Below are 17,578 nucleotides of genomic sequence, written 5' to 3'. Positions count from 1 at the left end.
CACACTTTACTGAGGGTGGCTATCTTTTCATCCATATACTACATACAGAGCCTCTGGTTATGTTACTGAAGTAAATTACTATTACCTTCTTAGCAATTCTGGTTTTTCATATAACATTATTTTGCTTTTGCTCCCCAATTTTTGTTCAATGACCTCAATACTGTTCTTTTGAAGTTCTAATTCTTTGGTAACAACAAAAATCAATCTTTATTAATTTTCAAATGTAAAGCTCTAGAGATTTCAGCAGCACTCAATTAATAAGCTATATAGGATCCAGAATATGAAAAGATATTGATGTTGACATTTATTAATTTTTCACAATATTAAAAAGCCTTTCTTAAGTTAGGTGACTCCAATTCTAAAGTTGCTGTGTTTCTTGTTGAAAGCTCTATTGGCAAAAAATGTGAAAACTATTCTGAACAAAATTAATATCTCATGTTGCTAAGGACTTGGAAGCTACAAAGAAGGGACGGACATTTAATTCAGAAAGATGGAAACGTTCAGTGAAAAAATAATTTTTTCTTTCTGAAAATGATGTTTATGGATATCATAAATTATAAGGAGGTTGTGTGGGACAATTCTGATTTCTGTCAAATAGGTTTTAAATAAACGCTGATTGGCCAGTAGCCAGGCAGGAAGTATAGGCAGGACTAGACAGGAAGTAGACGCAGGCCAATGAGAACAGGAAAATTCTGGGAAGAGGGAAGCTCCCTCTACAGTCCTGCCTAGACACAGAAGAAGGGAGATGTGACCTGCCCTGCTGAAAAAAGTACTGAGCCATGTGGCTAAAATATACTAGAATAATGGGTTAATATACGTTATAAGAATTAATAGGAAACCTGAGCTAATGGGCCAATCAGTTTATAACTAATGTAGACCTCTGTTGATTTTCTTTGGGACTTAACGAATGCAGGGACTGGGTAGGACAGAAACCCCAACAACAAGGAGGTAGTGACAGTGTGGAAGCAACCATGTTTCAAGAAAATACTTGGCCCAATTTCAAAAGACCCCAAAGTTGGATAGGCAATATTAAGGGACACATTTAGTCTAAGGGGACCAAGTAAAGCAGTCACCCACTAAGAACACACTGATTGACATTGGCTTTAGAGGTATTTCCATTCTGAATTCATGTTTAGCCTCCATCAGTAGTATACAATGTTGTATATGCACCAGCATTGAATAAAAGGAAAACAATAAGAACTTTGAAAATTTATTTTCTAAAGCTTTTATAGAAAAAGTTTTATGTCTAGAAAATCCATAGTCAGTTTCCAGAAACTGAATAAATGAATTTAGAATTAGAAAATCAGAGTGGGGTTGTCATCAGTTTTTCAAATAATCAAGATGAAACAAAAGCCTCAGAATGTTTCCTAGATATTTTGTTTCTGTAGAAATCTCAGTATCTATGTTGAATTTTAAATTAAAATTTTAATTTTTACCTTGCTCTTAGCTGTATTAGTTTCTGTGTAGAACAACAACAATAAAATAAACAAACAAAATCACTAAGTCAGGTGGCAGAGGCTGGTGGATCTCCATGAGCTAGAGGTTAACCTGGTCTACAAACACTAAGACAGATTTGTGTACTCTTGTTAATTCACTTTAAAGTTACTGAATAGTCAATACATATTTCAAGTGCTATTTAAGGAAGTGGGAAAAGTGCTGAGATGCCCACATACATCCCTGTTCTCAGAAAATTTATTGTCTATCGGCATATAAAAAAGGTGCGGACACCTAATTAGATGTATAAGAACAAAATTCTGAGACATGCTATGAAATTCATGACTGGGACACTGTATTGGTAAACACAGACTGAGGTAAAATTTAAGCTAAAAATGTGAAGAATTGCAAAACAGAAAGCCATATTAAATCTCATAGAAGATGAATCGAGGGTTGGACACCATACAAGGGAGATAGAGGAATGCAGTATTTGGGTACTGATTGAGTTAAAACTATGAGCAGGTGGGGTTTGTAGTTCATACAAAATTAGAAGAGTACTAAAGGCCATGTCATTCACAGGGCATCCTAACTGATTATCGTCTAATAGGGGTTTTAAATAGGAAGAAGATATGATTGTGTGTGTGTGTGCATGTGTGTGTTCACACATGTGCGCATGTGTGTGTGTATGTGTATGTGCATGCACACATTCATCTTTATTGGCTACAATAAACTTGTGGGGATTTTGTAAAATATAACGGAAGCGGAATTTGGACAGTTTTATTGATACAATTCACAGGATTTACTAATGACATGGGAATGATGTCAAGAAGGAATATGATGAGGTTTGTCTTACAGATTCGAGTAAGTGCATACATGACAAGCTCATGTTCAGTGAGGGAACATATCAACAAACACACAATGTAATGAAATGAAAAATACTGACTCTCAATTAAGGGGTACCCCAGTGCAACCCCTTTCTATCTAAAATCTAGAGACTCTCTTTCCTTGGATCTCTTTTTTTAAATATTTATTTATTATTTATGTATACAATATTCTGTCTGTGTGTATGCCTGCAGGCCAGAAGAGGACACCAGATCCCATTACAGATGGTTGTGAGCCACCATGTGGTTGCTGGGAATTGAACTCAGGACCTTTGGAAGAGCAGGCAATGCTCTTAACCTCTGAGCCATCTCTCCAGCCCCCCTCCTTGGATCTCTTTACTTGCATTCCTGTCTTCATTGCTCAAGATGAGGTGCACCTGTGAATTGTTTGAATAAAATTGTACAAATTTTGCTACCATTATATTTGACAAAATCCCCACAAGTTTAGTGTAACCATAAAAAGATGAATGTATGTAATAACAAGAAAAGAATGAAGGCTGGCAGGAGAAAAGAAGCAAATGATCTAAATTATTTATTGATTATAATGATAAATAAATTCTGAAAGTATTTTAGATGCATTATCATATTGAACAAATAAATAATTGGTAGTTAGAATTCTAATCTTAAAAGAAAATGTCTGGGAATGTATTATGAGGGAAATTAAGAGACAATGCTGTAGGCATAAACATAGCAACATGAACTCATGTATTTTAAAACATGTCTATGTTTATATTTGTGGGGACATGCAACTAATATATATGCATGCTTCTTTATTTATGAATATATGCATACAGATACACATATGTAGAGATTTCCAGTCTGTACCTGCTGAGAAGATTATAATGCTGAACACATTTTATCATATACCACCTATACATAGGCTTGGGAACACTGCAAAAGTGGGTAAGGGGATTAAAAGAACCAGAAAACCAGGAAGTTGGCTGTGAAGTTGTGTCTTCTAGATGTAATATGGAAGCTGCATGAAATTACAACATATAAGGGGCCTAAACAAAACCTAAACAATGAACCCAGTGTAGATGTTGCTGCTCTCAGTGGGGTCCTATGACTAGGTGAAGTGTTACAAACAATTAACAATGGCTTAGAGAAAATTAATCTTCCCCAGGAATTAGCCCCCTAACTAGTGATTCAATGCCAAATGGATAACACTAAAAACATATACATACAAGCAAAGTTTAATAACTCAGTAAATTTATGTTTATACATGCATGTGACATTCACGTATGTATCATTCATATGTATACACACATCACTATATAAACCTATATATATTATGATATTTATCATGTATATCACAATAATAATTTAAGAAAAAGATAGTATAAATTTTAGGCTTCGTAGGAGCCATAGAAAGGGTTTGAGGGAGAAGGGGGACACTATGTTGTTTATATTTTAATTTAAAGTAAAATTCAAAACATTATCCCTCACTAAATGCAAATTAAATAAATAATTCTGCTGGTGAAGATAAGCAGATTAAAGTGGTGCCTGAATATCATTTTCTGAAAAAAAGTTAGAAGAAATAAAACAAACAAATAAAACAGGTGTGAAATCCTGTCACAAGATTGTAGAAACCAACTTGAGAGTAATCTGCAATAATTTGAGCATAAAATTATTTAAGATGAGTAATTAAAAATTATTGTAAAATATATAAACATGTGAATGCAGATCAATCAAGGAGAAAGGAAAAAGAGAAAAGGAAAATCAACAAAATAGAGGGCAGTGACATGAAGGCAAAAGAAAGAAAGAAAAAGTATTAGAGGCAGGAGATTTTTACCTGTCATGGCTTGTTGATCATCCACTGTTAGTTTTAAACTTTTTCCTCGACGAACCACACGCACCGTGTGCCATTCATTATCATTGAGGTTATAGCCGGCAAAAAGGGTCTCAGGACCTTTGCCTGTAGAATATGCCAAACAGTCATTATGGACAATCAGAATCAGATAAGAATATGAACCTTAAAGAAAGTGAGAGGAGAGTGAAAAAGAAAGTCGGGGAGTGAGAAGGAAGAAAAAGGTGAGAGAGGAGAGAGAGAGAGAGAGAGAGAGAGAGAGAGAGAGAGAGAGAGAGAGAGAGAGAGAGAGACAGAAGAGAAAAGAGAGAGAGGGCCAATTTTCAAGCGTAATAGTCATAGCAAGCAAGGAAAATGACAAGTTAACAGACACTCAGGTATGACAATTTAAGAATTTTTATCCTGTTGCATTGATAAAACTAGAGAATTAACCTGCTGTCATAAATAGGCACATTCAATATACCATTGGAAGCCTTCCAAAGTTTGCATGTCCTTCTTTTAAAGGAAATATCTGATATTTAATAGTGAAGGGTTTTATCATATATCTAATTTCTGAGACTTCTATTTGGCATTAGGACACATTTTCAGATGGTGACAGAAAGGAGACCACAGCACCCTGGTGACAATCTCTTGGTACTGCAGTACAATGCTGCTTTTCAGATCCTAAATTGTGTATCTCCAAGACTCACCAAGTCCCTAAGTTCATCAGCCTCTGAAATACATGGACAGTTCAATCTAAAAACTATCTCTTTAAAAAACAAAACAAACAAACAAACAAACAAAAAAAACTTCCAATAACTAACTGACAAGCTGCAAATCTATATGTATGATGGAGATGCTTCTAAATATATCAGAATAATAGTAACTTGTAGGAAGTAGGCCAAAATAGAGAATGTACAGATAACTAAAAGCCAGGACGGAAAAGGTGATGCTAAGTAACAGGGTCAACAAATAAAGGCCAAAAGAAAGGAGGTAAATAATACAGTGAAGTGAAAAAGGAACTTCCAAAGTATGTATACAAGGAATTTAAATGGATTCAGAATAGACATTATTTTGGAAACATGTTTAATGAAAATTACTAATATAGTCATATGGGACTATATCCATCTTTAACTAAAAAACAAAAGGAACATGTTTATATAATTGCAATTTTAAATAAAATTATTAATATGATGATTTCAATAAAAGCATTTAATAATACAATGATTCATTTGGAAGAATATAATTATAAACACGTATTATTTCAAGCCATTATTAAAGTCTCATAATTTGCAGATATGTTAATACTGTGATGGACCTGGCTTCATTTGTTTTCCTGATTTTTCCTATTGCTAGGGAGGGTCAGGAATGTTTTACCAGCTTCCATCTGCAAATTCTACAGTTAAATCAGTTAACAGTAAAGATCTTCAGAGCACAAATAGAACGAAATAAATATCTTTAAAGAAGGAAAGAAAGAAAGAAAGAAAGAAAGAAAGAAAGAAAGAAAGAAAGAAAGAAAGAAAGAAGAGAAAAAGCTGTCAGGGATCTAAGGGTAGAAATTTTTAGTAGCCTGTTTACACAAGCTCACTGCTAGCTGTGACAGCCACAGACTAGTCATACAGCCTCCTCTCTCTTCTTAATGGGGCTACTGGGTATTCATGTTAAGTCTTGCCTTTCTTGGATGCTCTCTGGAGCTTAAGGTGAAAAAAAATAAGCTAAGTTTTTCAAGGGAATTGCCTCAATTCGTTAAACAGTGCCAGCCATCATGAAGGAAGCTCCTCTTGTTTTTCTCTAATGGGGTTTGATGACACATCCTGGTCCATGAATAGAAACTATTCTGGAAAAAGAAGTTCTAAGCAATTGATCACTCAACAACTAGTGGAAGCTGGGAGTTCAGCATCTGCAAATACTGTGAGACCAAATGGTGCAAGCCAATCCCAGAGCAAAGGAGCTCTTTATAGCTTCAGCAGAGAAGACAGGAGTGGTTAACAGTGTCAGCGAAGCTTTGTGTCCTGCTGGCAACCTGGGTCACACTTAGTTTTGATCTTTGAGAAGAGAATATATCATTTTAAATCTATTTTTATGAGAGGATATTTTTTCTTGGAAACATATGCTTCTGAAGTAGCTTTGCTCCCGTTCTTTTAATTTTAAATGTGTTTTGTCAAGAAAAAGAAGCACAAGGATGAGCTCATTCTCACCCCCCACTCTGGGCTTGATCTTGCAGTAAAATCATAATGCTTCATCTCCAAAACCACCATTTCCATAACAACAGACACAAAATCCAATTAAAAATAAACCTTTGGTGCACAGAACTCTCTGTGGGCCAACTTCAGACTTCTTTCTTGCATTATTAAAAATGTGAACAGATTGATTTTAGAAGACAAGGCTCTTAAAAATGCACTTGATAGCCTCATTTCCCGACGAGGGTGCTCACTTAACATGGAATGTAATGGAAAGCGCACTGTGCCGCGAGCCAAGAATTCTGTTTGCAGGCCCTTGATTTGCTGCTATGGAGATGAGACCAGAGAGTGCATGCTGTGTAGCAGATGCTTTATTCCGTCTCTGCATTATTATCAACTTGTCGCTGTGGAATTGAATTCCTACAAAGGTAGCATCACTGTTCTCAGGGTTGCATGGCTGAGAAAGTGGTGAGTGCTTTCCTCCATCTGGTCTACTCAAAGTGAGCGTATATCCACTTACATTACATTACGGAGCTTGCCGGCAATGAGACCCTCTGCTAGCATCCTGACTTCCTGTTTGCCCCCTGTTGCTAGCTGAAGTTTAAGGGGATAAGATTTTCTTTGGGATTGCTTTGAGTTTCTCCTACAGAATGATTGCATTGTCAGGACAACCTCTACATCCTGTGTGTAGGCCCATTTTTGAACAGCACACTGGCCTCTCAGGGAATCTTAAATTGATGCTACTAATGGCACAGTGTAGAGAGGCTCTACCAATGTGAGGGACAAATATTTCCTGTAATCAGCAATTCACTAAAACTTAGCTTCCTGTCTTCTCAATCCCTATCCATAATGGGAGGGCTCACTGACTGATCTCTCCCATTCATTTAGAAACTAACATTTCCTATAAATTTAGATTTATAAGCAATTTTGTCATTTGATTTTACTGTGACCTAGTATTCAAGCCATAGACAGCATTAAAAATCAATAAAAATGGACTAAGATCTAGTAAGATGTAGTGAATTCTAAGTTTCAAAGGCAATAGGAAATGGAATTAAGAAAGATTTGAGATCTTCCATCTTCATTAAAAGGTCCCCTCGGCAGAAACTGTTCCCGGGCATTCTGAGAGAGGTACATTGAAACCCAGGATCCTCGGCTAAGAATTTGCATGACAGCATTAGAATTACCCTGTCCAGGCTATTGTTTCAAAGACTTTCAGAAGCAGAACTAAAAGAAGGTGGATGAAGCTCATGGAAACTATCTACAAATGGGAAGATTGAAGACTAAGGAGAATAGAGTCATTTCCATGGTCACAGCTGTTTAAGAAAGAAGCCAAGGCTCTAGGTTTCCAGGCTAGAGAAATTTAAAAAGTTTTGCCTATTATAAAGTGGTCTTTTCTAAGAATACCATAACTGGCTATGGTTTCATTATCAGTTGCACTACTTCAAAGATGAAAACTAAGCAAAAAATATGTGCAGTTTTGTTAGCATGTTGGTTGTTTTTATCAGATCTTAATTTAAGCTATTAATTTAAGCTACGGAACTATTAAGTTTGTCATACATTAGTTCAGGTGGATTGTTCTTACATAAAATACCATGAATTCCAGATGCCTTTAAGATTTACCCTTAGGAAACTTAATGTTAACCATCACTTAAGGTAAGGGAGACAGAGGAAGGGATGAAGGGCGAGAGAGAGACAGAGAGACAGAGAGAGAGAGAGAGAGGGAGAGAGAGAGAGAGAGAGAGAGAGAGAGAGAGAGAGAGAGAGAGAGAGAGAGAGAGAGAGAGAGAGAGAGAGAGAGAGAGAGAGAGAGAGGCAGAAAGACAGAGAGAGAGAAAATGAGATTTTTTTTTACTGTCAAATCAGTGTGATCTTAGATTTTTAAAATCTCAAATCTCAGGAGAAAGGAGTTACTGCATTATGATTTATAGTTTTTACAGGGGATAGGGGCAGAAAGCTAGGTTGTTCCAACTCTGCCACATACTAACTCTGTTACTTAGATGTTTGTTCCCTGTTCCTATTGAGCATGGTCCATAAATGCTTATAAGGGAAACTCCCTTGGGGCTACTTTCAACATTCCTTCATTCTTGGAAGGAGCAGACAGCTCTACATCACTCCCCTTCCTGGAAGAGATGTGAAAGTATCAGTATCTCTAATGGGTAAGAGGCTCCTTACTGTTATTAATTCAAATATATTAATTTTGATCAGAGTGAAAGAAGGAAGACAAGATAGAAACTCAAAAAGATTTTTGTGTGTGCTAAAATTATTAGACTCCAATGAATCCAGGACAATATTGATAAGTGACAATTTGTGCTTACTAATTTTTATACTCAAATACTAACTGTGAAGTACATTTTAATCAGTCTAATGGCCTCACAAGATCTTACTATAAATAATCAATGTTCATCCAGGATCAAGAAGTACTGCATCCCATATCCCAGATTCTCTGGTGCATCAAAGCACACAAAAGGAGGCTAGTGGGGAAATCACAGATATTTAAGGGACTTTTCTTTAAGTCACAGTAGAGGTAACTCTCTCACCTGTTCACAGAATTGGGCTGGGGAAAGACCACTGTAAAGAATGAGCTTGTTGTTCTCACTTGTCTTACAATGAGTGCTGTGTCATGTGAAACTCCAGGGGCAGAACTGTGGCAGTGGCTTCTATCACTGTTTTTAAACTAGTAATTATTCTTTCCGTATGTAATTTTGCAAACCGAATCTAAAAAGTTCACAAAAGAAGAGATGCCTGGCTCCTATCTTGCACCTTGAGGTCTCATCAAAAATTCTGATTTTCCTCAGCACCAAACATAGCGTAAGAAGAAAGTGCAGATCTCTGGTATCTGTGGGATTTACTTAACAAAGCCAGTGTTGTGGTGTGAATGTAGTTGGCCCCCATAGTCTCACGAAGAGTGGCACGATTAGGAGCCGTGGCTTTGCTGAAGTAGGTGTTGGCTTGTTGGAAAAAGTGTGTCACTGTGGGCGTCGACTTTGGGGTCTTCTATAATCAAGGTACACCTAGTTCAGACCACTTCCTGTTGCCCGTGAGTCAAAATATAGAACATTCAGCTCCTTCTCCAGCACCACGCCTTTCTGCATGCCACCACGGTGTACCATGATGATAAGGGACTAAACCTCTGAAAATGTAGACACACCGTTGTATATTTTTTTTTTCTTTATAAGAGTGGCTGTGGTCATACTGTCTCTTCACACACACACCCTAACTAAGGCAGTCACCTAAAAATCAGGGAATAATCTTTGGCTCACTCCTTACCCGTTTCTTCTTAATCAGAAATATGCAGTCACCCTGGTCTCCATGCATTTAAAGCAGATGTTCCTACTCTGGGCAGAAGTATCAGTGAGGGCCATAGGCAGCCTCAAAACTGTATACATTCTACAAGCAATGTTGAAGGAGATGCATTTTATCATCCACCTTCTCAACACTTGGTTCAAATGTGGTGTTGCACCTTTCAAGGGACATTGGCATGCACAGTAGAATAAATCTCAATCAGGAACTTGAAATTTCACAATCACTACTTTTACTCACTTGGTTCTAAAATAGTCAAGCTAATTATGAAAATAAATTTAAAATACATTAGCACATGGGACTCAAATTGCTCAACAGGCATGCACTTCATGTTATGGGGTAAGGCAGGATACACGTGATGCTAGTTTCAAATATTTTAAAACTGAAAAAAAAAACATGTGGGCAAATATTTTGTGAACTTCTTAAAGTGGTTTGTGAGCATGGGAGTAGGGGCACTGAGAAGCAACAGAGGACAATAAAATGAAGGCCAGGAACCTTCAAAGAAGTCAACAGAGCCATTCAGATGAAATTCACAGCAGCCTCTGGAACTGAAAGGTGGATATAGCTGTATCAAGCATATCCAAACATTTATATTAGGACTCTTAAGAAAAGTAGACTTGTGTGCCACAAGGCAGAGTTCTGCCAAACTTTTTCATACCCTTTGGGTACCTATCAGCTTCTAGTGATATATGTCAAGGGTGCTAAGTATACAAACAGGCTATTCCTCCCATGGTCTTAGACTCTGAAACACAAAGTGGACTTTCTCTTTTGTAGCACCACCTAGACTCACCTCAGTGCTCAGTCTGCTTCTCCAATGAGATCACTTAATGAGCATGAGAATTCTGAGGATCTTTCTGCAAATTCTTCCTGAAAAACCTGCCTAGATGACAGGCAGGTAGAACTCAATGAAACTTGTTTTCCAGAAGTGATTCATCTAGTCTCCACTTTGTTAATAATAGGTTATGTTTCACTACAGCCATCTGGGCTAGACATTGCATTAATGTGAAAGTGGATATTAACATTTCCGTACTTCATAAATAAACTCTGAAAAACAATGTATCACCAAACATACAAATTGGTTCTACATTCATATATGAATACTTTCAAATATTTATATGCTACAGTTGGAGTATACATTTATACATTTCAAAACCATTAAATTGCCTGTAACACCTATAATTGAATTTTATATATATATATAGAGAGAGAAGACATAGTACCATGACATCACAGAATTATGAAAATTCAAAAGTGGTTCCTCTATTGCTTGTGGTATTCTCTTGTTATGTAATTATTCTTATTTATTCTGGATTGCATAACACATTTTTCTATTCATTTACATTTAGAAAATATGTTGTATCTAACAATGCTTTCACAAAACCCTGACTAGAAGTGTTTTTATTGTTTTATATATATATTTTTTTTTCTGAAAAATCTGGTATACTGGTAGATCAGGAATGGAATATTTGCTGCTCACCAAAGAGTAACTCTATCCAGCTGAAAGCCATAAGGTCTTTTGTAATTATTCAGTTTTGCTCTTCTCAAAAGCAGTCTATGAGCTATATGGTGACAAATGTTTATATTGTGTTTCAATAAAACTTTATTAAATGGCTAGCTTTGTGGTCTGTTTCTTTAGCTTGTAAGCTTACACTAGTAAATAGGCAATTTAAAGTTTCCCATCATTTTCTACACATTGAGTAATAAAGAAATTATAATAAAAATAGTCAAGTGTTTTGAAATTAGATACTCTTGAGTTTTAAAGTTACTGTTGCCTTTGATTCAAAGGTGACCTTAAATATTGTGATTATTATTCTCATAAAAAGAATGAAAAGTCACAAACTAAAAACAAACTTAACCAAAATGTTTTAAAAACACAAAATCTAGAATGCATTAATTACCCTGCTTTTCCTCCGATTTAGAAGGCTTCATGTTCAAGTTTGATGCTTGTGTATGTGAGAATATATGTATAAAAATAGATTTCCACTTATATCAATTTCCCCAGGTGCTAACAGGGTTATTTGGCAATTCTCTTAGCCTGTGATGGGAGGCAGGACCCTGTGGGAGGGAAGCCAGCCTTGTCTCTGTGAGAAGACAGGAAGAGAGAGGAGCCCTTGTAACTGGCAGTGATGGCTGCAGCATACAGCCTGAGTCATGCTTCTTGGCAGCCACATTTCCTGTCGGAAAATGGCATGAGAATGTGTTACTTGGGTTATGATTATGACACCCACAGTCTGCCATTTGACTTCATTATTAGTTTCTGGTCTGAAAATATTTTTGAAAACAAATACTAATTTGACCTCTTTTTAAATAAGTTATGAAAAAAATCAAAGCACGTTAATTTTTTATTAAGTGGCTCTATTTTACCTTCCTCAAATTTTAGTGATCAGGGAGAGTGGGGTTTTAGTTTTTTACTTCTCCTGTGAGTCAGCAGGAAATTTAATTGCAAATTGAAATTAGACATGTAAATCACACGCCTCCATTCTTCTTTTGCTACTTTCTATAATCCCATGTGCAAACAGTCTACATAATTTGCAGGCTTTGTACAAACTGAAAACGTGGAGTCCCTGCTCCAAATAAAGAGTTTGAAGCTGAGGACTGGAGACCACTGGCCTGAGCATGGGTCCTCCCACCACATAAGTTAGGGCAGTACTAGTCAGCAGTATAAAGTTTGTACTTAACTGATCTTGAAGCATCCTTCTAAAGGTTTATATTCAGGAATGTACATGCAAGGCAAAGTTGAAATCACTTTTACCATATTGTCTGCACGTAATTGCATGACCTGTGGGAAACCAGAGAATTGTCCCTGGTTTGTCTTGCTGGTGGGGTTTAATGCCAGTAGCTAATTGTGCTTGGTGACAAACCATTCCCTAAAATCCACAAAAGATAGACGGCCAGCCAAATGAAGTAATCTAGTCTGTGTTCTATTTCTCCTTCAGTACTCCTTAATTCTTTAGAGGCTTGAAAACGATTCAGAATAACTTTATGGAGAGATGTTTGCCTTCAGAATTAAGGACAGACACACAGTGTTTCACTAGAATATTAAAAAATGTCCTTTCCTATTAAAATGTATTCCTAGCAAATAGCATAAATCAAACGTTAACTTCAGCATGCCTGTTCTCTAAAATCTGAACGCTCGCCACTGAGGAAAGGCATGTTCGGAACCTCCCTGCACCAGAGAAGCCCATCACATTAACTTCAGTGTTTCTATGTTGATTAGATTGCTACTTAAAATCATCCGTTCTGCTTTTGTTTTATACTTGTTAAAACATTATTTATTTTGATCTAGAGCAGCTGTTCTGGTGGGAACTTGAGCAACACACTTTTCTTCCCTGTGCCTCAGATAGCACTGTAAAATATGTTAAGAAGAGAAATCATTTGTCTACAAATGAGCTCAGTGCATTTTTATCACTTAAAGCAACATCTGCTACGGGGTGTGTTCTCATGATGATAACTAGTATCCATATTATGCTGTCATTATTTTCATCTGGATGAATTTGAAAACTCAGAAAATGTAGCAATTATCTATTCTTGCTCAGTGCCATTGAACAAGAATGAGTTGCTGAGTATTTGCTGAAAGGTTAATTTTTTTTTTTTTGAGCCAGTGTCTCTATATCACTCTGGCTGTCCTGAACTCACAATGTAGACCAGGCCAGCCTTGAACTCACAGAGATCTGCCTGTCTCTGCCTCTTCAGTGCCTGGATTAAAGGCGTGTGCCTGGCTAAAAGGTTAATTTTTTTTTTTATTTTGCGGGAATTTGCTTTAGGCAGATGAATGCTTAACTTAAGACAAATGATTAATAAAAAGTCACCCTAGTGACTTTAAGGGCTTCTATTCACAAAGATAGCTATGTCCCTTGTATTAATGTTTAGAAGTATGTAATATGTTAAATCCTATGGCTGGCAAGCTGATAACTATTTGGGACACCCCTCCCCAGTTGTTATGACAATAAACTTAAAAAGTATGTCTGTATGACTTAAGAGAGCAACAGGACCTGGGGCCAGTGTTAGAAGTTTCTAGGGGCAAAGAGGAAGTCAGCTTAAGTCCTATGGGAGCTCAAGTCTTCATACTTAAATTTGAAACAAGCAGATAAACATGCGTTTTGTTGGTAAGAGATTTGACATCTGGGAATTGAAACTGAGACCTCAAGGAATATCTCTTCATTACTGTGACTTTATCCTATTACAAATTTCACTGTTTATGGATTCCTCATCTTGATTTCATTGCTGTCTAAATGTCATCCATGTGGGAAAGTGGACAAAGTTAAAACCGCCGTGATATTGATTGTACCCATTTATGACAGATCAGGATAAATACCTCTGGTGTTTTCCAATGGGAAAAGCCAACAGTTTAAAAAATATATTCTACCTTTCAAATACATAATTATATCCACAACACAGTAAAATAATCACAAGTTAAACAAATATATTGCTCAAAGAATGTTTCAAAAATAACTCTCCTCAAATCTGCTCTAGCTCAACTTACAAGCTTAGAAATATGCAGAATAAAATAAGCCAATTAAAAAGAAAGTAAAAACCTGGACTGTGATTTTATTTTAAGGTTTATAAAAATAAAAGTTCATTTCCAAGCAATGCTTATCACATAACAGGACAGCTAGCAGGTGTAAAATTAAATAGTAAAGAATCAATATGCTTTTATGTAAGTTAAAATATATTTGCTGTGCATTTATTTAAAAAAAGGTTATATTGGTATACATTAGTGTTTATTTAAATTCACCTTATAAATCACCTATGCAGAATCGCCCTGTCTTAAATTTTAAAAATTCAAATGCATATAGTTTCTAAGCACATACATATTAATTATATATAAACTGACATAGCATAAACAGGGTTATCATCATAATCCAAAGATTATTTGATTAAATAAGTTATCTTGCAAGAATGTATAGAGCAGTATCTGCTCCATGTCACTCTACCACAGTGGTTGGATTTGTGCTTTGTCTTCTTTGTCTTCAAAACTCCCATAGACTATGTGAAGTTGACTACCATTAAGGACAAGGGTGGTCTCCTAATATTTAACTAATCCTTGGATTTTGGGAAACATTCTTGGATATTCTTGATTGTCCAAAAGTCAAAAGCATGCCGGTGAAAAACAAGATTAAGCAATTTTTCTTGAGTTTTCCTTTGTCCTTTGCTTTCATTGAGGGGGAGAACAGTAGCCATCTAGAAATCTGTGCCTCTGTCTTGAGCTTCAATCAGAGGCCTCTTTGCTGCGAATGCACATTTTAAGGAATGTGGCCAGAAAGCTGTTCTTTGAAGTAGTTCTTTTTCTTCCAGTCTTCCATGACTACCTAGATCTAATGGGCTACTGCAAAGCTGCCCTTGGCACCCAATAATTAGAGAGAGAGCAGAAAATGTTTCAGATTATAACACAAGGACTGCTAAATCCTTCTTTATTTGGACTTCAATATGCAGAAAACACTGATAATTCTTTTAATTATGATAAATTTAATTATTAGACTAAGTCTTAGTTCCTAAGTTTCGTTCTGTGACAATTACTTGACAATTTATTTGGGAAAATACTGGAATTGCTTTTTTGGATCAATATATTCTGATATGAACAGCTTGCCTTACTTATCAGGAAGGGGTGCTGCATAGAGATGGACCAGCCAGTGCAATGACTCTCAGAAAGAAAATTTCTCTCCCAGTTAATGTGGTTTGGCTGAAGAGACACCATGAAAACTCCTCCAAGCTCCTCTCCCAGCATTCTTTTCTGGTTAGTATTCCAGGGAGCTATACTAGCCCCAAGAAGGCCACAGTCAATGACACCTTACACTATCTAGAAACATCTAGAAGCATTTCATCTGAGGATTTCCTTGTTTGGCTTGTTCAAAATCATGTGAGAAAACTGAGAGTACGGATGCACTGTGATAGAATCTGACTTTGTGTGTTCTCCCCTGTGTCATTAATTGGTTATGTGCCCTGGAATTTCTATAAATCATATTGTCATAAAATATGAAAAAGACAACTTTTTTTTTTGTTTTTTTGAGACAGGGTTTCTCTGTGGTTTTGGAGCCTGTCCTGGAACTAGCTCTGTAGACCAGGCTGGTCTCGAACTCACAGAGATCCGCCTGCCTCTGCCTCCCAAGTGCTGGGATTAAAGGCGTGCGCCACCATCGCCCGGCAACAAATGAGTTTTAAGACACGCCATTTAACTACAATTGTTTATGAAACATTCTAACCTTAATCTGTGTATCATGGAATATCTGCATAAAAACACATATACATGGTGTCACCCCATAAGTATATATTATGCAAATGTGAGCGGTTAGAGCACTAATATGCTAATAAAACTTTCTTTGAAGTTTGAAATCATATACTACTTTTGAATATTTCCTGTTCCACAAAGCTTCTAAATGTGACTATTATTTCTTGTTAAGGACCAAACCTTTTCCAAAAGACATTCATGAACTAGAGAGATGGCTCTGCAGTAAAGAGAATGTACTGGTCTTGTAGAGGACCCAGTTGGTTCCCAACATCAGCTCCAAGGCATTTGACACCTGCTTCTGCAGTGTGTGGGACCTGTTGGTTCCCAGCATTTTGTAACACCAGCTCCAAGGCATCTGACACCTGCTTCTGCAGTATGTGGGACCTGCACCTATATGCCCATATATCTACACACAGATTTACATGGCCAAAATAAAAGAGAAATATAATATGCCAACAGATTTAAGATGTGCATGGATATGTTATCTATTGTAGGCTAAAGCATGCTAAATGGTAGTGATGTTAATTTTTTAAATTTAATTTTGATAGGACATTTACTTTTATCCAGTTTTGATGGCCTTTCTACTGAAAAGAAAATTTCATAGCATGTATTAGAAGGTGGATATGACAAACAAAAGCAAGAAATTAGTCACTAGCACCTGACCAACAGAAAGACATATATCCAAAAACGTTGGAAAAGCATTCTCTCTTTTTCTCCTCTCTCCCTCTCCCCTATCCCCCCTCTTCCATTTTTCTCCCCCCTTCTCTTCCCTCCCTCTCTCCTTCCCTCCAACCTTGGGATAGAAACCAAGGTTCAACTATTAAGAACCTATTCTAGCACTCAGCTACTCTATACCTTCAGTACAATATTATTTATTATATCTATTGGCTGAAATTTTTTTTACTAGCAGATTGTATAGTTTAAATAACTGTCAAAGTACTCTTCAGAAAATAAATTTTCTGAACTGACTTATTTGATTAAATTTTCAGACATAAGATAATTGGGTTTATATTTCCAAGATCTATTTAAACAAATAAATATTCATTATGTTTGGAGTTATGGTCAGGACTCATATGTGCAGTTATTGACAACTATTTTTTATAATTTTGTGTTATTGTATTCATTATCATTTTCTAGGTTTTATACTGCTCTGCTTATTTCTAGACTATTTATGCAGTGAACAAGTCTACATTCTAAGAATGTTTTGATAATTATATCAAGTCATTTCCTTTTCATTTAAGGAGAATTTTTGAAATTTATGAAATATAGATTAGAAATTTGTTACTTGTAAATGTTAGTTGGGTTTCAGGTTTTTTTTTTCATATAAACTACTCTACCCCTTTTCATTTTATGGCATGTAAAATGGTTCAGAATTACTTACCTTCTGCAGCAGTGAGTGAGAATTTGTATTGGAAATTTCCCAATTCCAGATTCATGAACAAATCTCACTAGTTCTTTACATTATTCTCGTGTAAATTTAAAACGTATTTATAATTCTTATATTATACATAGCTCCTCCTTCCCTCTTTCTTTCCTCCTCTTCATGCATTCCTTTCTATTTGTTCAAAAGTCTCACATAAGCAGGATAAACCTTAAATTTACTGTATAACTAGAACAACTTTATTTTCCTAGTCCTCCTGTCTCTACTTCTAAGAATTCGAGATTACAGGCATGTGCACATGGGCACTGGCTTATTTTGTACATTTCTAAAGCAAGTTTATGTATACACATATACGTAATCAGCAGCTTTGAAGTTCCATTGGCTATAATA

General features: G+C 36.2%; 1 protein-coding gene across 1 annotated transcript in view; it reads right to left on the bottom strand.

Moving 5' to 3' along the window:
* Positions 1–17,578, bottom strand: part of Nrxn1 (neurexin 1) — a 1,063,094-nt gene that overhangs the window by 583,322 nt on the left and 462,194 nt on the right. Inside the window, exon 11 of the mRNA XM_050146062.1 lies at positions 4,108–4,230. Coding sequence (XP_050002019.1) covers positions 4,108–4,230 — 123 coding nt within the window. The remainder of the gene's footprint in view (positions 1–4,107; positions 4,231–17,578) is intronic.

This window comes from Alexandromys fortis, unplaced genomic scaffold (assembly GCF_014885135.2).
Source record: "Alexandromys fortis isolate MF-2015 unplaced genomic scaffold, M_Fortis_MF-2015_v1.1 scaffold_42, whole genome shotgun sequence".
Classification (NCBI taxonomy): domain Eukaryota; kingdom Metazoa; phylum Chordata; class Mammalia; order Rodentia; family Cricetidae; genus Alexandromys; species Alexandromys fortis.
This window is presented reverse-complemented; position numbering and strand designations above follow the sequence as displayed.